The sequence below is a fragment of the Melospiza georgiana genome, chromosome 2 (genome assembly GCF_028018845.1).
Source record: "Melospiza georgiana isolate bMelGeo1 chromosome 2, bMelGeo1.pri, whole genome shotgun sequence".
Taxonomy (NCBI): Eukaryota; Metazoa; Chordata; class Aves; order Passeriformes; family Passerellidae; genus Melospiza; species Melospiza georgiana.
The window spans coordinates 42,226,694-42,250,260 of NC_080431.1; the positions used below are offsets into that span (position 1 = coordinate 42,226,694).

The 23,567-nt window shown below is 41.5% G+C and overlaps 1 protein-coding gene across 3 annotated transcripts in view; it reads left to right on the top strand.

Moving 5' to 3' along the window:
- The window catches only part of KLF12 (KLF transcription factor 12), a 235,123-nt gene that overhangs the window by 156,882 nt on the left and 54,674 nt on the right, over positions 1 to 23,567 (top strand). For 2 of the 3 annotated variants that reach the window (XM_058018441.1, XM_058018442.1), the window contains exons 5-6: positions 6,952 to 7,087; positions 19,305 to 19,364. In XM_058018441.1, coding sequence (XP_057874424.1) covers positions 6,952 to 7,087; positions 19,305 to 19,364 — 196 coding nt within the window. The remainder of the gene's footprint in view (positions 1 to 6,951; positions 7,088 to 19,304; positions 19,365 to 23,567) is intronic. The other variant, XM_058018443.1, reaches the window with a different exon arrangement.

The following is a 23,567-nucleotide window of genomic DNA, read 5'->3' on the forward strand; positions in this document are numbered from 1 at the left end:
AAAGGTGACCCTTTCTGGCTTATTGAGGCATGTTTCTGCTTCGTTTAAACTTCCATCACAATAAAAATCTGTGGCTGTGTTTCCAAGACCAAACCCATCACCAGGCATGGATCTGGCAAGGCTGGAGGGGCCTCGCCACCATCCAGGCTGATGTCTCAGCTAGCACAGGTCTTGGTGTCACTGCCCACTGCAGAGCCGTGTAACCCTGCTTCTGACAGGCAAGTCCTCGTGGGTGAATGGCAGGGCCAGTTGGAAATCCCATCATGAACAATCATTTTGATTAGCAGGTCGATAAGGCATCCTTCAGAGAAAGCAGGGTGGGGAGTTTAAAATGTGAAGCTTAAAGGCAAGCAAATTCTGAATTTGGAAATCCTTTCAAAGAGCAGAAACAGATTTTTAATTATTTTAAGAGAGTAACAATGATTCTTATTGTGGTGTGGTGTGTTGGCAAACCTACATGTGGGAAAGTTTACAAAGTTATTAGCTCAGAAGTTAAGTTAGTGCAGAAAGCTGAGTTTTTAAGCTGAAGTGAGATGGAGGTATTTCAGGATGCTGAAATTTTCTCTCTGCTTTCATACCAGCCAGCATCATCTCACAGAGTCGTTTCAACATCAGTTAATTACTATGTGGCTTAGCTATAAATTGAGGCAAAACTCGTAATGGTTACTTAGTTTTCTCCTGCTCTTAAATATTTGATTCCTCTTTAGCCCAAGGGTCTCATATTTGCCCTTAAATCAAAGATAGGATGTAGACATAAAATTATTTCTAGTGGGTGTTCATGAGCCTAATGATGGAATGAGTTTTCATCCCTTTCACTCACAGGAATTTTGACTAGGCTAAGTAAATCAGGTTGCAGTAACTGAGAACTGCCAGCGGTGACAGCAGCGTTGGGGTGTATGGCCCTTTCCATGCCACCTGCAGGCATCCAGATGCAGGGCCTCTGACAGTGCTTGGCTTTGTCTGACCCCATCAGAGCACTTGAGGTGTGTATCCCTGATTAGTCACTGAAAAAAAGCAAAGATGTTAGGACATACCTGGCTGAAACCCAAGTGTGACAGACGGGGAGAAGATTTACCTACCATCTTTGTATCAGCAGCACATGTGTGAGAAGGGGGAGGAGGGATGCTGGGCTCTTGTCAGCCTGCGGCGATTTAAGTCCACAATCCCTTCCTTCCCAGGAGTTTCCAGAATGTGGGCGGGCAGGAGCACCAGTTTGGGGAATGAAGAGGGAAGAAAGTCCCCTGATGGTGTGGCTGTGGGCTCAGGTTATTCCCCTGGGGAGGTGGAAGCTTGATCCTGTTCCAAGGGGTTCATCTGCCCTTAGCAACCGACAAGCTGGATCCTTCCCAGAGACTGTGCTTCCGTGACATGGCTAATCCTGTACCATGTCAAAACCAATGCAGCCCTGTGCCAGAAAGCACAAATGTATGCAGTGCTCATTAAAAAGCTCCTATGCAAGTTTAAATCTCTTCCAGCATTGTAGAACAGGCAATTTTGTCCTCAGAAGCAGGATCAGGTATTGTCTGACCCCACAGCCAGAATAAATTTTAAAGCCCCAAACTGTTCAGTTTGACAGAAATAGAAGCAAGCTTATATCTGATCCAGATCAGGCTTTTTCCTACTGGCAGCTGGCAGATACAATATTAATGATGATAGACTTAAGTTGTGTAGTATTTACTGGTTGGTATGTGCTTTATGTGTGATCTATTTGCACATCTTCACTTAAAACAAGTGCAGGAAGTGAATTTGCTCATAGTGCCCAGAGGGAAGCTCCTTTTTGGTACGATTTGGGAAAGCGGCATTAAGAAGTGATTACATGTATTTGTGTGCATTCATAAGCAATCCTCTCTACTTTTCTTAGCAAACAAGGATCACTGTTTCTTGAGGCTAACAAGGACGGGAGGCAACGTGGCTGCTTGCAGCCTTCAGCACTTGCAGACGTTCTTAACTCCCCTGGCTCACCAGTCTGCTCAGCATGGAGAGCTAACAGCTTGCTTCTGTACCTCCTGTGCACTCATTCAATGGCACCTTTGTCCCACGAAAGCAGCAGTCTGTGACTGGTTTCTTTTTGCTTGCCTCGCCTTAACCTCATTCACACTTCACAAAACCACCAGATAGCTCTGTTGGACAAATCTTGCCTTTCAAGAGGCATAGCAAGGGCAAGAAAACCAGTTAAGGTTAATTAATTAATGTGTGTGCCTGTGTTTGGGAGGACTTGATTCAGTGACCCAGACAAGTCCTTTCTGGACCCATGGTCCTGAGTTCAAGGAAGAGCTTGGTTGTTAGAGCAAGGTAAAGCATGAAGGGAGGTTAAAATGCATTGGCATGTTTTGTGGGCTTTCCTCCACCTTCCTTGCCAGTTACTCACTTGTCCCCCACCTTTTTTATCTCATTTGCTAAAAACTATCTCTTGCCTGCGTCTCTTCATCCTCTCTTGTTTGATGTTCATTAGGCCAGTAATTACTTCTAATTCAGTGCTTATGAACTGAGGCTGGTATTCATAAACCTTGGTGCCAGGAGTTTGACAGTTGTTCTTAGATGTCCAAGAGAAAGTCAAAGCTGTTGACATAAGTAGGAGTCATGAACTCCTGATGTGTGACAGTCCTGTGCTGCAGTTTGCACACTGCAGAGAGTGGTGAGGAGGAGATATCTGTTAGGCTTTTGGCCAGTTGGTTATTCACATGGCCCATTTCAGGGAGGAGAGTTAGTTGCTTGAAAGGCTGTTTTCCCCTAGCAGCTGCAGCCGTGCTGATGAGAACACAGGCCAGTTTGCACCAGCTGGCAGCAGCAAGGCTCAGCCTCCTGGTCAGTCACCTCACTCCCCAGTGCCTCGGCCACCCACGGCTGCGAGCTGGAAGGAAGTGACAAACGAAGAGAGAGAGAAAAAAGGATGTATATGTGGACTGGCATAAAAAGTAAGGGAATAATCCCTAGAACTTCGTTTTATGTACTTACAATCTTTAGTTAGATTTTCTGCAAATATATAGCAGTGCTTGGAATACCTGCCTTTGAATTTACCCACTGATACATTTCCATTCCTCACCTTTTGTCCTCTCCACACTGATGTGTGGCAGCATCTCATTATGTGCTCAAGCATTGGTGCCTGATCAGGCACACTATACCCAGTGAGTACAGTAAATTGTGCCTGGGTGAAAAAGTAAAATGCTGCTCACAACTTAGTGTCTGTGCTAGAAGTGTACAGAGTAGGACTTAGCAAGCAGAAACAAGGAGAAGGTAATTGAGAGCTTTGATCCTAGCACATTCCTGTAGTAATCTAAAATCAATACCAGATGTCATAGGAGTCTCATTAATATCTTAAGAGCCAGCAATCTGCAGTAGTAATGAAACAACATGTCTTACAAAGAATGAAAGTACGTAAGATTGTTCATACACGTTTATACTATCTCTTTTTATGTAGGTGTATTCACGCTTAAGTGATCAGAATTCATGTGTAAGAACTGTATTACAGAATCAGTTATGTAACAACTTCCATCATTTCAAGTTAGTTTTAGTTTCTCAGCTACCTACTTAAAACCTTTGCTGTAGTGCAAGTCACATTAAGCCTCAGTTAACATACGTAGCTTTTTTGTTACAATTTTTAGTTCTGTGAACAAATAGCTAGCTCTCACAAGAGCATCGCTTGTAGCACATTTAAATATTGGGCAGATACAAGCATAACTTTTTGTAATGAAATTCACTTCAAGGGGAAAATAAAAGCTTTTCTCAGAAGGTAGTAAGGCAGTGGAACAGGTTGCCCAGAGAAGCTCTGGATGTCCCATCCCTGGAAGTGTTCAAGGCCAGGTTGGATGAGGCTCTGAGCAACTGGGTCTAGTGGATGGTGTCCCTGCCCATGGCAGCGGGACTGGAACCAGATCATCTTTAAGGTCCCTACAAACCTATGCCTTTCTGTGATTCTGTGAAAAGAATATAATATTTTTTTAGATTTAGAATTAATGAAATACATAGTAATAAACTCATTCTTTTAAGAAGGAGCATTAGGGAGCAAGGCAGGAGTGGCACTTCTTTCAAAATAATTTGATGGGGCTAAATCAGCTGACTGGGTGGTTCAGTGGCTTTTAAATAAAGTACTAGATTGTCCCTAGTGCTCAGGTTGAGGTTACACATAGAATATCATCATGGGTAAGTTGTGATTTTAAGAACCACTGTCAGAATGGTGCTCATTCTGCCTAAAACAATTGAATGTTTCAAATAATTTCTAAGTTGTGTTTGTCTGATGTAAGTTCACTGACAACAGCCTTTGCTTTGATAAGCAAAACGTGTTTGCCACCCTTGAAGAAATAATAAGCAGTCCAAACATAGCCAGCATTACTGAGGCACCTAACCTGTGCCTGTAGAAAGGTAATAGAAGAAGTACTGTGCAACTGTAAATGCACTTTAAATGTGGTTCCAGAAGGGGTTGTTCCATCAACTTACTGAATGTATTTAACAGTATTTTCCTTATGAAATTCTGTAACACAAAAACCACAGCTGAAAGTTAGTCTATAATCAGTGTTCTTTTACTCACAGGTGGTTTGCAGCTAAGACATAAATTAAAATTTAAGACTAGCTTTCCCTGGATTCATCACTCACTTGTGGAGTGCTTTCTTTTCAAGAGCCTAGCTATTCATCAGTCCTGCTGTTATGGCTGCACAGCTCCTGATGTATCTGCAGCCTTCCCATTTTTCATTGTAACTCAGTTCCTTTTGTAGAGTCAGTAAACACTGTAACATAAGAAAGATAGCATAATGACAGATTTAACTATGACTTTGGGAGCTGCTCCCTAGCTGTGGGCCCACTGAGCTGTTCATGGTCTCTAAAGGGAGCCTGTGATACATATTGTCTAGGTTTGTGGTTAGCCCGAGTTGAGTAGGAATGAATCCCTTCTCAAAAATCATGTTGCAAGACCCAGAAGAAAGTGTCCTGTCTCCTCTGCAATACAGGAGAGCATAAGGTAACAAACTGCAACAGTTAGCTCTTTAAATCAATAACAATGAATTCCCCTATTTCACCAGAGCAGACAAAATAAACACATTTTTACTCAAATCTCTGCCTGTCTTTCCCCTCCCTTGCAGATTCAGACCTCTCTCCAGTTTTACTCTCTTCCCCAGCTGCTTTGGGTGTCTCTCAGCACCTACTAATCCTATGTGGTATTTATTGAGTAAGGAGAAATGTCTCTTTCTCCACATCTATGGCACAAGCAAGCCCCAGTTCCTCTCAGCACTCCCAAGTCACAGTTGTGCCACGTATTTCCCCTCTATACCCATCTCTTGGTTCCCTCCCCCTGTCCTGCTGAATTCTGCTTTCTTCCCCTTTGAAGGACAGCAGCCATCATAAGAGGGAAGGCAGGTCACCTGCCTTTCTGTTCTCCTCTCCTTGCCTGTGTGTGTTTGGCAGAAAAGCTAACTGGTGGCCATCTGCCTGGTGCACACCCAGCTGTTCTCACTCCTCCTCCACAGAACAGGGGGGAAGATAAAGTGCAAGAGCTCAAGGCTCAAGATAAAGGCAGGGAGATCACTTACCAATTACCTTTACAGGCAAATAGGACTCAGCACAGGGAAAAGTAATTTATTGCTAATTAAAAGTAGATTTGGATGGTGACAACCACAGTCCCCAACCCCCTTTTCCAGGACTCCCCTCCTTGATTCCCAGCTCTTCTCCCTCCCCCAGCCCAGGAGGATGGGGACTGGGGGCTGTGGTTAGTCATAATTGTTCCTCTCTGCTGCTCTTTCTCCTCACACTGTTCCCTTGCTCCATTGTTGGTTCCCTGTAGACAGTAGATCCCATCAGGGCAGTCTCCTCCAAGGCCTGCCCCTCCATCTCCTTGCACATTGGTATCTGCAGAGCTGTTTCACATGATCCCAGAACTGTTAGTATTGGAAGTGACTTCTGGCGATCAACCAGTCCAACACCCCTGACAAGCCAGGGTCACCAGGAGCAGGTGACAGGAACACATCCAGATGGGTTTTGGATGTCTCCAGAGAGGGAGGCTCCGCAGTCTCCCTGTGCAGCCTGTTCTTGTGCTCTGCCACTCTCAGTGTAAAGTGTTTCTCACACTTTTTTCACTTGCTTCTTTCCTGGCCAGTTGTTTTACCTTTTCTTAAACCTGTTTTCCCTGAGACACCCCCACTGTCTGCAGGGCTCAGCTGTGCCCAGCACTGTGTCTGCCATGGGGCAGCCCTGGCTGCTCCTCATACAAGTTCCTGCAGCTGTTGCTGCCAGCATCTGGGCACTTACTCCATTGCCATGCAGTATGGATACTGTAAGCTGTGGACAGGTAAAACAATCCTGAAATTCCTGATCTTCAGATATTTGTAAGACCTGAAACTGGGTGACTTCATAAAAATGTGTTAGCCCCACTGATACTGGTCACCTGAATGTTGGTTGCCTGTGTGGGGTTACACATAGTGTGGAGGGAAGGATCCTTCAGAGGCCGACAGTGGTGTTGAATTATGTCAGAAATCAGGACTGGGGTTTTAGATGCCTAAATTTTAATTGAGTGGAGTGACATGGGTTCCATCCTCTTACCTCACAATGAACGTTCAGAATCAGAGATTGCCTCCTGAAATTTTGCTGTCAAATGTACTCTTGAGTGTTCTGTGTTATTCAAAGCAGATGTAACCCTTTCCCTTCTTCCCTTTCCCTTCACTTTCTGAAGTCAGGCAGTGTAAGTTGCTTGGTAGTGGGATTTTGTTGGATGCGGTCTGAGCAGTGATTTTAAGGTACTGCTGAGTGCATTGGTGTAGCCTCTGTGAATTCACAGACCTGCATGCCCCTGGAAGTGCTCACATCCAGCTGTGGCACCTCTGGGTGGCTTTACCCACCTATCAGCTGATTTGGGAAGCTCAGTGCTCTCCAGCCGAAGCAGGCAGACGTGTTGTGCGCCCTGATGTTGTTCTGGGACAAGATTAATTTCAGCACACTCATATTAATCCATTATATGTCTCTTTCCAGCACAAATGGACCCCCGAGGCCTATCTCCCAGACAAATTAAAAGTGACAGTGATGATGACGACCTGCCAAATGTGACCTTAGATAGCGTTAATGAAACTGGATCTACAGCGCTCTCCATAGCCAGAGCAGTACAAGAGTAAGTATCGCGTTCCCAGACAAGATGAGTGTTGCTGAGGCGTTCCCAGGCCCCCGGAGGCACTGCTGCTGCAGGGCTGTCCTCCTGCCTGCAGGCAGCATACCTGCCTGCACCTTTCCCTGGAGATTCATTCCCTTTCTTGGAAGAGATGACTGTATCTCTTGTCTCTCTCATTATCTTTTCCTTTCTTTCTCTCTGCCCTCATTATTGAGTTTCGTATTGAAGTTGTTTCTTCCCCTTGATGTACTTGGAAAACTTGCAGTGGGTTTATATCCTCTCCAAAGAGAGAGGTTAGATTACTCAAAAACCATGTATTTTTTTCTTGACTGAAAGCAGCATCAAGAAGTTGATAGGAAATAGCAGCATTTCTCCTGAAGGACAGTGTCATTGGAAGGAAATTACTGAGGGGCTTGGAACAATTTTCCACTGCAGTTATTTTTCTGTGTACTTTTGCTAACTGGGTGGGCAAATATTTTCTTAATTTAGTACCTGTACTGCTTGTTTGACAATAAGGAAGCAGTTTATCATGAACATTTGCAATTCTGTAGATGCATGAGGTTGGTCAGTCACTGTAGCAGCTGGAAGGGAACCAACTGTGAGGTAAATAAGTATTAATATCCCAATTTTATAGGTGAGGAAAATGAGGTTACGCGTAAAGGTCACCCTGTTGGTCTGAAGCAGAGCTGGAAATAGAACTAGAGCCTCCAGGCACTGAAGCCTGTGCTAGACCCACAAAAAATGTTACTTTATCTGAGAGGTTCAAAATATGGGCATTCTGGACATTATGAAATAAAAATGGGTGTAATTAAGGCCATTAGACATTGCTATTGTATAAGTTATTATAGATGCATTTTAAATGTCTTAATATGTTATCTAAAAATGTTTTGCTTTGTTTTCCTGGACATCAGCAGCTAAAAGAGCTAAGCCATGTTTGGGGAGGTACTGCCTTTGGGGTTTTTTTTTGCCAGACATGTACTACCTCTTCTGTCAGCCAAGCACCATAACTGTGAATCTCAGACTGATATTCTCCTTAAGCAGAGAGAGAGGTGTTTGTGAGCAAGGCAAGACAAGGTGTTGGTTCTGTGATTAGCAGGCTCCCTTTCTAACAGTGATAAAGGAGGGGAGAGTTTCTTTGCCAGTGAGGCTATTGCTTGATAGACAGGTCCCATATGTATTTTCAATTTTCTAGTCACAACAGCAGGCCCTGAAGTGCTAAGTATTTTTTCTCAATTTATAGCACACATAGTAAGCCAGAAAAATAAAACAATGCGTCATGATTTTGCAGTAAATGATTTTGCACGGTCTAATTACTGAACAAAGGAAGTATGGAGCAACTAGCAGATAATTTTAATATATGACTGGCAGGCAGATACTGTTCTCCATGATGGATATTGCTTGAACACTTAGAGAATTGGTCAAACCACGGGAAGCTTTTTTAGCTTTTGTGCAATGCATTTCACAGTTTGTGAAGGTAAATAAGTTGAGTATTACTTGACTGACTCTGGAGCTTAAGAATCAAATTAAGAAATTTAATAATATAACATCAACTTGTTCTTGTTACAGGTTTTATTTGAACAGTAATCTGTTAGTTTATTTCAAAAGCCCCATTAGGAAAATCTAATTTGACTGTGATCTGCAATTTGTCATCTTTACTTCATTCTCAGTCACAGACTCCACACATACAGTTGCTGAGTTGAAAAGGAGTTTTGGCACTTCATGCTAACTGCACTCAGTCTGTTTCTTACTTGGTCTGCAATATTGTGCTCTACAGGGCAGGCTTTATTTTGATTTTAGGCATTTAATATGTACCTTAATATTAGATGTTTAGCAAAGGAGTCCGCTGAAAAAGAAACTCTCATTCTACATAGCCTTGCTGCAGAGAGGAAAGTGCCTCTGAAGCCTTCCAGAGGGAGATCCTGTGTGCTCAATTTCAGCATCTACACTTAGACAGGAATTTCCTCTGAGGACGTGGAAAGGCACCTACTGTTCTGCTGAATAACTGGGCAGCCTAGGGACATGCACAGAAAGACTCTTCAGCAGTCAGTGAAGCGTAGGTCAAAGCTTTGTGCCTGAGGGAGGCAGGCTGGCCCTCGAGTCTGGATGACTGTCCCACAGAGTGTGTTGTTCAAAGTGAGCTTGTGAGCTCTTTCTGGTCAATAATTGCCAAAAAAATAACTTCTTGCAGAGAGTGGCTGGGAACTACATGGCAGTGCTTCCAAAGTGATGGGGGCATCCTTTTCTTTAGTATCAACTGGTGTTTTACAGTCTTGTCTTTGTTAAACACCATACCAATTTTTAGGTGCTTGGTAGCGGGTGTGAGACAGCAGCTGATCTTTTCCTGCTTGTTTTTCAGGCATGTTTTAAATTATTTTGCATAAGGCTTATGGATATAAATATATGCATATATATTTGCCTACTGCCACCTATTCTCTTGAAAGCAGTAAGGGGGTTCAGACTCTGGGGCTTTCAGAATCTGGTAGTGGGCATTTGCTTTGGGTTGATGCTGTAGAGCCCCTCACACAGCATGTGGGGCTGTGAAGGATTGCCTCAGTGTCCTGCCTTTCCTTGCCTCTTGCCTTTCCCTGTGTGCAATCTGTGGGGCTCAGGACTGATCTTGCCTGGGTCGCTATCTGCATCCCAGGCAGGTACCTCACTCCCTGCATAGGGCTGGCAGCAATCCCTGTGCCCTGTTGGAGCTAATTCAGGGGCAGAGAGACACTCCAGGCTGTGAGCTCCCGTTGCTCTCCGTGGCCCAGGGGTGGTGCAGCAGCTGCCTGGGACACACGTCAGCACTGCACATCCCTGGTGCCAGGGGAGGCCACGGCAATCCCTGCCTGGGGAGCTGCTGCGCCAGAAACTGGGAGTGGCAGCGCTGTCCTGAATGCTCCTGCATCTTCCCTTGCATCTCAGTCTGCCACCTTTGCACCAAAGGGAAATCAGCTTGTCAGTTTTTGGGGAGAAACTGTTGTTTTAATACAGCCATTTTTAAGCTTGTTGGTTTGGAAATGACACTTGATTGGACAGTTTTGAATGCCTGTTTGAAAGCTTTGCTTTTCATGTCCTCTTAAACTGGGTGGCATCTACCTATGTTGCTGCTTTGTTTTGGGTCCACTGTAGTCTTACAGGAACAAAATTCTTAGGAATAAAAATTGTGACAATGAAACACTAAGAGCCATGCGTTTGGCATTAGTTCTTATTTACACAAACAGAATGTAATTTCCTTGCATATTTGTAAAGTGACCAAGTATGACAATTTTTTCTCAGGAAAATTGCCTTCTTGCTGCAAGCTTTATGTTGGCTGAGCTTCCAGACTTCTTTCTCAGTAGTTCTTTTGGAATGAGTTCGCAGTTCTCTTTCAGTTCAACAAACCCAATCAATAATGTAAAATTATAGATAAATAAAGTCATTATTTCAAGCAGGATGCTTCAGTGAAAATTCTTCCTGTGACTGGTTTATGTGTGGTTTATGGAAATTGCTGTGTCTTACAAAATACGGGCTAAGAATTGTTTATTAATCTCAGATAATACACTCTGACTGATAATAAATATTGCAACATTATGTAGATTTCAGTGGGCTTTGCATTGTAAGCAGCATTTCATCCTTTCTGTGGCATGTTTTACAAACTCATTTTGACATGTAACATCTAACAAAGAGCAGATTTGCCTCTATGTGCCTGACACCACTGATGCTTATTACACAGCAAGAATAGCATCATATATTCAGAACCAAGTCTCAGATACACTCCAGAAATCTTTATGAAGCCAAGGGAGGAGAAGGCATTAGTCAACCTCTCGAAGACCAGTAAAACTTTTTTAGGGTCCCTCACAGAGGCAGCATGCTGTTCCCTCAGCCTGGCAGCCTTTCCATCCCTAGGCAGAACTGATGCAGGATGGCCTCCAGAGCCACCTCCATGGCACATACTAATGCAAACCCTGAACAGAGCATTCATCTCCTTATTTCCTGCACACTTGTGTGGTAAAATATAATATTTTGCAGCATGCAGCTCTCCCCTCCTTGAATATGCATAATTTAAGCTCTCCTACTTACAGAAACTGAGGGCAGAAGCAGGAGAGGCAGAAGGTGATTTTTAGTAGGAACTTTTGACCAGTATGTTGGTAAAAATCCAAAGGTGCAGAACTTCTTTCTCTCTGGGCTACTTTTCTCCTTAGGTGTTGTAAGTGGAGAAAACTCCTTTGATGGAACCATGTTTTCTTTCAAATGTCAAGGAAAAGAGGAACTGTACATATAAACTGATGATGCTTCAGATAGTGTATTGTTTTTCTGGAGTAAGGGAGAGACAAGTTTCAGAGAGGAAATCCTGTCTACTTGTAGTTATAGCTGCAGTTAATTCACAGAGATGGGATTTGTCATTTGTATGACTGCTCTGACCTTTAACACGAATTCCTCTTTAGGCTGAGCTGGGTGCTTCGGAGTGCTTGTATGAAAATGAGATTAGGGACCCTGCCCCTGTTCTCTTTGGCTACTTTATGTGATTGATACATTGGTGGTAATGTGATCATCTTACTTTATTTTTAACTTCTCTGGCATCTGTTACTGCAGTACAGTAAGAGTTAGTTTTGGATACTGCAGAAGCAAAAAGGAGACTCCACAACAGACAGACAGTATAGCCACCATACCAATGTACTCTCTTAAATTAGTACATGCTTTTCAAATCTGATTTATTTTTCCTAAATACCTTTTTTTCTCCCTCCTCTTCTTCTTTGTAAATCAACTTCTGCGGTTTATTTTTATCTCTTTAGAAGTTTGTATCTTTATTGCCATCAGCCGTTCATTTTCTACATTTTGTTTTAGTTTGTTTTCCTGCTTTGGTCGCAATCATTACTACTGTTGAGCTATTCATTATAGGGAACTTTCACCTCATTTTTTCCTTCCGCTTGCAGACAAAATACTTTGTCCAGAGTCTCCAAAAACCATAAGGGAGGGTGTTTCAGCAGTGTTTGTGTGAACTTTGCTTCCCTCTTCTCTGGTACATCTGCCCGTGCTCATTTTAAAACTGGCACACAACTGAGTGGTGATTTTACATATGGAAAATTGGCTAGTGCTCATCCAGGATTCCTCAATAAAGGGGTTTTTTTTTCCCACTGGAGAACACTAATTGGTTTGAAGTGAAGTTGTGGGGATATATCAATTTCAATTTTACTTGTCTCATGAAGAGTACCCAAGTCTGGGATGCATTTTTCCATTGCAGCAAGACTTTAGAGCAGAAGATTACATAGTTACTGCAATTGTAGGGAAATTGGACCACACACTCAGAAAGAACTGTCTATGGGCCTCTGACCTCCCCAGAGGCTGGAACATGGTGAGGCTCCTCCTTGGCCTCCTCCAGAGTTATTCTGCAAACTGAACTGACTTGCTAAAAGTATTGAGAGGCGTTTGTGCAGATACGTAAGTGAGAGACAGTAGTGACATAGAGCCCTGCAAGGCATCTGTGTTATGGTTGGTGCCCCCACTGTGTCATTATTTCAGGGATGTTTCTGTTCTAGTTTTGTTTTATTTTTTGTCAGCAGTCCCAAGTAAGTATCCTGTGGCAGAAAAGAAGAGGTTTCTGCAGTGAAAACTGTTGCTGGCTTGGACGCTGGCTGCTGAGCCAAGGGCACTGCTGAGCTGGCAGTGTACTGTGTCTCAGCTACCTCAGGCACCCTCTGGTAGTGCTGGACTGTCCAATTTGGACATTACCTTGCAGCAAAGTTCATCTCTCACAATGCAAAATATCTAAAAGTTAGGCTCAAGTATTGTGGATTCCTTTAGTGGAGAGATATTTCTAGGTCTAATCATGTTACCAGTTATGCTCATCTACCTTTCAAAAGGTATCTGTCTTCCCCAGCAGCTGTAAAGAAACCTGGACAGGTGATTTAGAGAGTGATAAAAGTTTACATTGCTGAAGTTAGTTATGAGGAAACCCCCTCTGTGTTACTTCCTAAGGCTGTGCTGGAAATCTGTGGTTTGAGAAGAAGCCGAACCTAGTACATCTAAATTTGACCTGCCCCAACTGTTACAGGTGTGATTTCTCCTACCTACGTGCACTCCCTACATGCTGTTCAGACAGCTTTTTGAAGAAGTACTGACTTCTTATATGGTGGGTCTATATAGCATTTTATAAAGCTATTCCTAGCAAAATCTGAATACTCAGAAACATCTGTTTGTTTATAAAAATGAATTGGCCTGAAGCCCTTATTAAGGACTTCAAGAGCTTGAAAGACCTATATACCGTTGGCAATTGCTCTTTAGGCACGAAGTATGAACCTGGTGTTTCAATAATCCAATAAACACATATTGTTCTAAAAAGGTTCCTTTTTTAAAATATGTGATGTTTGACAAAAGGACAGTTGGGCAGTAAAGTCAAAGGATGCCATCCTGTGCATGCACTGGGATTTTTTGCTATGAAAATTTTCTGTTATATGTCCCAAGGCCTTTTGCCAGAATAACAAGATTCCCCATCAGCCAAAGATCATTAGAAACAAGGGCTAGGTGTATGGCAACTGTAAATCAAAACCAGCTTCTGCAGAGAAATTAACATCACCTCCTGCTTTGAAAGGGCTGTGTTGCTTAAATGGAAGTGTGTCAGGAGATTGGGGTATTGTCAGTTGTTCCCCGAAGAAAGCTAATTTGAAAATATGAGTGCTTTTACCTTGATCTACATAAAATTATATCTTCCTGTCTCCTCTATAAGAATAAGTTTCCATGACTGTTGAGTAGGTCATTCTAGAGCTTTTACCATACCATTGCTAGGAGTAATTTTTTTCTTTTGAGAGAAATATTTAAATTAATTGCATTATAAGCTTGAAGAACTAAGGAATCCTGGTTCTGTTAAAGTCCAAAATCCTGTTACTGTTTGCCATGAACTTTGTTTGGTCTGATGGTTAGTCCTGAAACTAACAGAAGTCTGGATTCTAAAGAAAAGAAAAGTAACTCAACACTTAGGCTGTTTGGGGCACCATTATCTTGCAGTGAAAGAGTTACATGTATTGGTTCATTGATACCTTCTTTTTAATTTCCTTTATCTGTCACAAAGAAACTTTCAAAGATCTTGTTTCCCAGCTTCAGTTTAGTGTCTGTATTGAATTCACATATGTCTTCTTAACATAAGTTAAATTTGTTAATTAATTTAAATTTTAGTCTAAGAAGTGCCAATCATTTTGAGGTAGTTGTCAAACTTTGCTATTACTGGAATTTTACATTTCTAAACATGTTTACACAAACATGCTTTGGAATAAAATGCCATGAAACAATAGTGTGTGATTATCATTCATAAAGCATTTTTTGTCTTTGGAGTGCTTTGCAAACATTAACTAATTAAATTTTACAGGTCCCCTGTGTGTTCACATATTATAATTATCCACAGGTTAGTGACTTGCTCAAGGCCATGCAGGCAAGGAGAGAATGAGTTGGGATCAGGTACATCTGCCTCTTGCTCCCATGCTTAATCCACTAAAATGTGTTGCTCCAGAGTGAAGCTCAAGTCATTAGTGGTTAGATATGTGAAATGCATTTTATGGATAGTGAGGCAGGCATTCTGTAATTGCTTGGAGAGAGTGACTCCAAAGAATGAATTATAAATAACATGATGAGTTACTACTACCCAGTTAGCAGTTTGTACACCTGTTTGGCATCTCTTTCCCCAGTGATTCGTTATTCAGCTTTTTATGTTTTGTCTTTCAAATCAGCACAGAAAGCAGGGGCAGAGCCGACTGCCTGAAGAAATTTAGAGCTATAACAAATACTCATAGGTGTGGATTGGATAGCAGAACACTGCCAGGAAAAGCCAGAATAAAACTTCCTCAGCAAACTGCTACTTTGACTTACTGATAAGAAAAAGAAAGAGCATTGTCCTCTGCTGTCACCTGAGCCAAAATTACTTCTTGTTTCATTATCTAGATTAGATAAGTTTTTATCTTTCCTTTTCCATAAGGCAGTTCCTGTGATTTTGACAGACTTACATGCAGCACAATTAAATCTTAATAGCAGCGCTTACACTGATTTATGGAAATACTGTCCTGAGTGTTGAAGTCAATGCATGCAAAACCACAGAAGTTGTGTAGGTCATGGGTATGTAAACTGCATGTAAAGAAGGGAACTGTTAAGAGGGAAACACTGTTGGCAAGGCATAATTGAATGAGCATGTAAATACAGGAATAAAAAACCTAACCTCTTTTTTTTTCCTGCCATTTTCCTTTCTCCTGCATAATGGGAAAAGATTGTGGTAGGTTTCCCCATCTGTTAGTTAAATCCTCTTTGACTAGAAGTGATTTCACCACAACCTCATTTCTCACAGCAAGTTCTTTTTATGCTGGAGATAAAAGAAGAGGGAATGGAAGCTCTTGGATGATGGATATGAAGAGAGGGTTTTTTTGTGTTGAGCCTGTGTGCCAAGGAGGTGGCACTGTCCCTGTGCATGTGACTTAGAACATGAGCATTACTATTCTGAATACATCACAGAAAGGATACTTGGACCTCATGGCCACCACACACATGAAATTACTCTAGTCAAAATAAAGTAATTGAAGGCTGAAACAAGGAGTAAAGCAGCACAATGGCTGATATTATAGTATCTAAGCCTGGAGTAATCAGAGTCACAGGTTTCAGAGTCAAACTCTGCACCTCCATCATTAGAGCAGTGACCAAAGATGTGTCAAGCATGAGGTTCTGGGTCATATTTTTCTTTATTTATCCTTGCGAAATGTACTGAGTTGCCAGAGGATAAAGCAGTGCAAGGAAGTAAGAAAGCTGAGGCAGGCAGAAAATAGGGAAGAGACCAGGGTGGATCAGAGGAGGCAGAACTGGCAGAGCTCTCTTGTCTGGCCTGTGTTGCTAGCTCAGGGGGGCATGGAGCAGGCTGGCAGGCACTGGGGCCAGAGGCTGCCCTAGAAAGGGCTCACCTCAAGGGCTGTGGACAGGATCTGCTGCTGGCTGAAGAGCCCAGCACTGCAAACAGAGCCTGAAAAATAAATTAACCTGGAAATCACCCGAAGCTCACATCAGGCTGTAAAAGAAATACTTGGTTTATGTACTCATTAAAAGTCAGCAGTCCCAGTCTTGTCAAAATGTGTACCTCAATTATTTGCATGAAAAGTACAATATTTAGCATAGTGCTGGGATAATGCATGATAAATCAGGGACACACAGGGCTGTCAGATAGACATATAAGTCACCATGGTATTTCTCTTAAGAACTGATGAGCGCTGCTGTTTCTATAATCGGTTGCTTGTCAGGGCCAAAGAGTCAAACCATTGATAAATAAGTTCACAGGAGGAACTATAATAATGACCAAAACCTCAGTCATAAAAGTTTCAAAAGCACAATAATAGAGTAATGTTGTATAACAAATTGTTTGCTGAAAATTATTTACCAAGCTGAATAGGTTGATTCCTTTTGCACTCTATTTTTCCACTTCAGAACTGCTCGGCTGTCTGTATCACCACATGATTTCTGAGATCTTTTGCCATTCCTATAGTCAGAATAACAGAAGGTGGTTCTCCTTTTGCTTGAGAGGAACTACAAGCACATGCAATTCTGTAACAGGTACATCCTTGCCAATATATTGCATCACATAGAGGTTCCACTATCCCCAAATGCTTGCAACACACATGAAGCACTGCAGGTACCCAGGACCAAGATGAGCCACAGCAGCACAGGCACTTGAGACAAGATGCAGATTTTCTGCCTTAGGGGAGGTCTGATGGAGGTGTTGTGAGCTTCTGAAATAGGTGGTTGGCTCCAGCACTGTGGCAGAGCACCTGCACAAGGCATTAACACTCCCGCGGTATAGTCAACAAAGAATTAAAGGCTTTGAAGTTCAGTGGGCAGGGCAGTCAGCTTCCTAGAGATGTCTCTACTTACATCCTGGATGGGTACTTGGCTATGAGTTGTTTCTGCTCTCTTTGGAGCTTGGGCTTCTGAACTATAGTTCATTAAAGTAGTTTGGAAAAAAAAAAACAAGAGCAGCTCACGTTCCCAACTTTCCATTGTGGAAATGAAGAGATCAAGTTCTGAGCTTACCTGTTTCTGCCTTCTGTAGCACCTACAGTGTGCTGTCCTCTTCCCATTGGCCATCTCTCTGTGTGAAAATGTGACAGCCAGCAGTGATGCAGCCACCCACCCATGGCATAAAAGCCTGGTGTTAGAGCACTAACTCAGGAGGCCAGATACCTACATTTGTGTGCAAAAGATACCTAGGAGTGGTCCTTTTCCTCTTCTTTATTCTACACTTGCATTTTGGATTGGGAAGTGACCGTTACAGATCCTTTTTTAAGCTGATTACATGGTCTGAGACGTGTTTTAGCCATTTTCGTAGCACAGATAAGCTTGAAGTTCCAGAGGCAAGGATTAGGTATTTCTGTCCATGGTTTCTGGATTGCAGAAGAGGCAGGGTGAGAGGCCACAGCCCTTTGGCTTTCACACCAAACAGAAAGGAGCCATAGTAAATTTAAGGTGTCAGTGAGGTTGTTTGGATGAGTGTCTTTTTTTTCAGTGCCTGGATACTATAGGTTCTAAACAGAGTTTTAGCTATCTGCTAAATTTCCTACTGTCGAAAACTCAACATGCAAATACTTAACCTCAGCAACTGTATTTTGGTCTGCCCTGTTGCTTAGTTGTTAAAAAGGGAACTTTATGAAAAGGAATGTCTAAAATGTAGAGTTATGACTTCCAGGTAATGTATTGATGTTTATATCACCTGTGCAAATAAATTATTTTCCAGTGAGACACAGAGATGATTGTAAATTAATTGACATGGAAGACAACCATTGGTCTTAATGGTTTCCAGTAACCATTTTTTCCATTGCATATTGTTTTCAGTTGAGGGCTGATGGGGCAGGGGAGATTTTGTCACAGTGCTCTTTGATTAGGTACTGACACAGTTGTAAAATAAAATTTGTACCTATTTGAGACAGTGAGACAAGTACCTGATACATATTTCTGAGAAGGAAAAGACTTACATGGAGTGTGGAAAAAACCAAAACAGTGTTAGGCAGTGATAGAGCTAAAAACTTACACTACAAAAACTCTGTATGTCATTTTGTCATTTGCATACCATATTTGTGTCATTAACAAAAATTTAACATCTAACAAATGGCAAAAACAGTAAAGAAAGCCATTATTTACTGTAGACTTGAAGCAGGGAAGTGTGACAGGTTCAAAGCATTCAGTGCAAAATTTTGAGAGAAAATGGATTGTTAGTAGGTTTCCAAGGGCCAGTGGAAAATGCAATTATATAAATGAAGCAAAGTTGTTCTGAAAATTTCCTTTTCACTTTCAACAGTTCCTATGCCAACCTGGATATTTTAATTGAGCATTATAAAAGATGCAAAACATTTTCAGTGCAAATACATTCAACTGCTAGTGTGCTTGAGCTTTTTATTATTCATATTGTTACTCTAATATTTTTGCTAGTTTCTTGGGCATTGGCCTCAGACTACTTTCACAGTACATTTGAGGTCTGAACCACAAACAGAAGGACCAAAGGGGCTTGTTCATGTTCTTGGCTTTCTGCAGGTTTTTCTTTTTTTTTTCCCCCGTAACTTGGTGGAACTTTTTCCAAAAACCATCTGCATGGAGCTTCTTATTTGAGCACATGCAGTAGATCAGAATTTGTCAGTGAAAAGGAACATTTCACGTAGTCCAAATCTCAACCAGCATAGGAGTTTGTACAGCTATGGCACTGTATATGGGTGTTGTTCGTTATTCAAAATGGTATTTTAGAAGATTGTATATTTTCCCTGGAGTCCCAGTTCTAAGTAAAAATGTTAAAGCCTAAGTTTTTTGGTTTTGTGTGGGAATAATATTACTGATACAGCAGAATTCTGGGAGCAGACCTTCACTGCAGCCACTTCATGCAATGTCTGCGTGCTGTAGATTCTCATTAGAGTTTACCTCTTTGTTGCTGATGATTTTTTAATAAGAAAAATGATAGATCATGATCTGGAATTACCACTGAGTGACATGTGCATCCTTAAGCTTTGACTTTGCTGACATGAAAATTAATCACAGAGCTCCTAATTACTTACCATTAGATGGGGCATCTACAGAGCAAATTCAGTTTGAGGAGAGTTTTGAGTGAATGGGGAAATCCTAAAGTGTCTTCCACACTGAGGCTGTGTGCCTTACTTACTCTGCAGTAAGTGTTCCTCAAGCTTGTCTAAGTCCCCTTCGATTATTTGGGGTAACTTAAAATTCCTAATTGTCTGTGTTCAATTTCCAGAGAGAGCATGTGGGGCTGTGCCAGGTCAGCTGTTAACCCTTTTCGTTTTTTCAACTCCAGGTATGAAGCATTTTATTGTGTATTATATAATATTCTGTTTTATTGATGAAGTCTAGTAGCAGTGCTTTTCAGGTTTCTTTCCCTCTTTATGTCATGACTGGGGGGTATGTGGGGCTAGGCAAGATCTGAAGTTGAGTTTTGCAATTGCTTTTTTTATCTTGGGGCTCAAGAGGGTGGTGGGAAAGCTGCAATTTTTAATTTTTTTTTTAATAAATCATGGTGTTTAAAATATAAGAATAGAAAATACATTTTCTGATGTTTAATAATATAAAGTGTTCAAAGTAGTCTGCTGAATTTGAGTAACGAAGTTAATGTGCATCAATGTAGCTCATGTTGTAGTGGATCACTGCCAATTACCGTGAAGCAAAGCTGCAGAATGTAGGTAGAGTTCTTTGCAAACATCTCCTTGATTTTATTTCAAGGAGGGCACAATTTTGAAACCTTCCTATGTAATGTTCCTTGTAGATGGATGGCGCAGGGTTTACATGCCAGTCCAGTGGCAGGGGGTGACTGGGAGGCATCAGCAAGTGTTTTGATACCATAAGGGCCCTCAGGCTCACCCCACTTGCCCAGGTAGAAATGATGTCAAAGGACAGAAGGATGTACCAAAGTTGGTAGGGTTCCTGTTTTTGTGGGACTCATGGCTGTTGCTTTAGTGGGTTTTAAAGCAGTATGCAGTGAAATGTCCACTCTCAGTGTGCTTGCTTGCCTGCCTGTCCTCCTCCCTGCTTTTGTTTGTTTTGTGCACCCCTCTGAAGGTTCCTTTGGAGTTGTGTTTATTATGGGGCAAGTGTAAACCCATCAGCTCGCTGCTCTATCTGCTCTTAGTGACATGTGTTCCTTCTGTCTGTGGAGTACAGAAGAAAAAACAACTTCACACATTCAATATAAGCAAGTATGTTCCAGAATAAATCAAATTCTTCACATTTATAAGTACAGCTAAGCTTCATAATAAAATTAGGAAGAAAGCATGTTTAAGAGCAATTACACTTTCAAATTGCTAATGAGTAGTCAAATACAGAAGTCATTCCTCAAGACTACTCCTATCTCCAATTTGCAGTTAATTACACTACAACTGGTATATTTATATTAAAAATTTGCAGGATCTTATTGCTCGAACATTTTCAAAGTAGCAGCAGGAGCAATTTCTCTGTTAGAGCTAATACAACTCTTTCAAGGTTTCCTTTGCTATGAAATTGAAACTATACATTTATTTTTAAAAATCCCTAGAATGTTCTTTGATCTGATTGTATTATCGGTGCAATGTCAGGAATTGTTCTGACGAGCGTGCTAGTCTCTCAAAATGTTGTGCTTCGAAAACATACGCATATTTCAGATACAGTTTTTAATGCAGGCTTCTTTAGTTGGCATTAAATTAACTATATAACATTTTGCATGTTGGCTTCTATTCTGCAAGAAGCATTTTCAAGAAGGACACTTATGTTGTTAATTTTTTGCTCTTTGTTGATGTTGTCAGTATTTTGCTTTAAAAATCCCTCATGAATTTATTTGGTATTTACATACTATAGTAATGAATATGAGATCCTACTAATGAGGCCCCGTGAAAAACATGCATGGTTAGATGTTGATGAAGATGGTTGTCGTCTCATGCAGCAGTTCTAAACTGCTGAAAGTTGGTGTGCTCTGACTGGAGCGAGATGAGACTGAAAGGTAACATTTGGCAAGACAAATAGGTTCTAATGAAAGCAGAAATTTGGAAGAGAGCCGGGGGGGAGTTAGGTGTTTTTAAAATAAAGAACCAAATTGATCAAGATGACACATCTGTCAAACCTCATTTGACCATGTGGACCTACTTGTAGATTGAAAGGTGGAAGTAAGATCAATTAGATTAACATCGAAGTCAGTGCATTATTTGAAAATATGAATTCTTATGGTGCACTTGAAACTGCTGACAGTGCTAGGAGTCTTCCCCACAGCTGGTCCATCCCATTGGGATATGGCACTGCTGGGGTTTGGGAGCAGTAAATGCTTGTCAGAAGTGAATTCTGCTGCAGTTAAATGCAGCTATGTAAGTGGATATATTTCATTTGAATTAAATTTCATGCCTACATTTCATGAGGTAATGAAAAACACGCAGTTTTGGGTATTTTTCAACTTGGTCTTACTAAACTTATCTTTTTCCACTAAATTGAAAGAAAGTTATCATTTCATAAAATTACGCCAGGAAGTATGGTATTCCAGTGAGGAAAGTACAGAATTTGATACTTCAATTTCTTTGATGACGGAGGAATAGAGTGGATCACAAAGTCTTGAACAAACATTTTTGTAGTGTTTTTTTTCCTAATTTTTCTTATTGGGTTCATCAAATCTACTAAGAATTGCACGTTTTACTCCAAACCAATTCCACGCAAATCTGCATCTGCTGACCTCTATGGATGGCCAGAGGCTGTGACAGTTGCCTCAGTTCATGCACATCTAACTGTTCATTTCCTCTAAAACGTGGATAGTTTTCCAGACTGCCTCCTCTGATCCACTGGGAACAAAGTGATAATGTGTGTGAGTTTCACATGTTGGGGGCACAATGTGCCTCTTCATCTTTGCTGTCTTGCTAAGGGTACTGCTTTAGCTCTTGTATAATCTTCCCTGCTCCTCTTTTTAACACCTCGTCCACAGGCTCAGCCAGATGGGAGATGTTTGGCAGCTGGAGGACCCAGATGCCAAATTCTGGAATACAGCTTCCCTGCATTGGCACATGGGCTCATGGCTGGCTTCTTGGCTTGCACCTCTGCTAACTTCTTGGCTACTGTCTAGCTGGCAGCTGTGGCACTGTCTCTGGGGCTGTGTTCAGGTCGAGCTGCTTTGGAGTTGGATGGCTTTCCTGATCCGAATTGCTCTGCTGGACACCATTTTCACCTCAGTTCACTGTGACTCTCCACTGTTCAAAGATGAACGTTTGCAGTGGTCTGTTGTATTGCTGACATTTGTAAGACTAATTTGAAGCAGTCCTTCTCATTTGTCATGAGTTCAAAGAGAAAAGAAGCATTGCAGTGCAGAGTACACTGCTTTACTTGTTAGTATTCCCATTAGTTAGTAAGATTGTTCAGGCCCAAATCTCTACTTGCAATTCATCTCCAGGACTAAATTGTTAACTGAAGGGCACAGGCTTTAAAGGATGTATTTCTTGTGTCTAAACTTTGATTGCTTTTAGCCAAAAGTGAATCTAGCATCTGTCAAACAGAAAAAAACCCCACACATTTGCAGAGGTAGTCTGGATCATTTTTAAAGAACAGGATAAAGAATAATGATGATGATGATAATAAATAGGACTGGTAATAATTAAGTGCACTGCCAGCAGAAAATGCTTGATCTTCTCTTTGCCGGATTTGGAATGTCCTCATTTCACAGTTTTACTTCCGGTTTTTTATTGGGCTTTTTTTCTTAGTTTGTTGTTGTTTTGTTTTTTGGGGGTTTCTTTCCATAAATGAAGTAATGAAAAATTAATGCATCTAGGATAGGCAAAGCATTTGAAGAAATGCCCTAATCTACATATTTTCCTTCATGCAGCTCAGTGCACAAACATTACTTTCAATGGGAGAAACTGCAAAATCAAGAGGTCACTTACACTCTGTAGACTTACAGTAAAATTCAGATTAGTCATACCTATTATGAAATTTTCATTCCCTCTCTCAACTAGAGTGGGACTATGTTGTGCTACACTAGAGGCACTGATACCTCTGTTACACTCTCAGAAAAGTTTATTAATGCTTGAATGAGGAGTGCTTGTGCTTCACTGTGAAATGAAACTTCTACCTGTATATCAAGGTTAAGCTTTGCAGGTTGAGCTGACCTCTGAGGAAAAGCACTTGAATTCCTCATTATAGTCACTAGAGGGTATTCAATGTCCTAGGAACAACCAAAAAGGAGCCCTTACCCATCTAGTTTAGGTGTGTAGTTTAGTGGCCTAGGGAATGTAAGTGCTTCTCTGGAAACACAGCCCAGTTACATCAGATCAATCATTATGGACTGTATAGAGAACCACTCGGAAATAAAAGCATTGTTTTCCCTCAGAGGTAGTCTCTGCAGCCCTTTCTGGATTATAATGGAGGAGAGATGAGTCTTTAGTCAAGCAAACTGGCAGCTGCAACAGCAATTCTGCCACTTTTGCAGATGAGCTTCATTAATTAGCTCATCAACAGACTGGGAGACCTGAGGTGTAGGTTCTGAGCACAAGTTGATCTCATT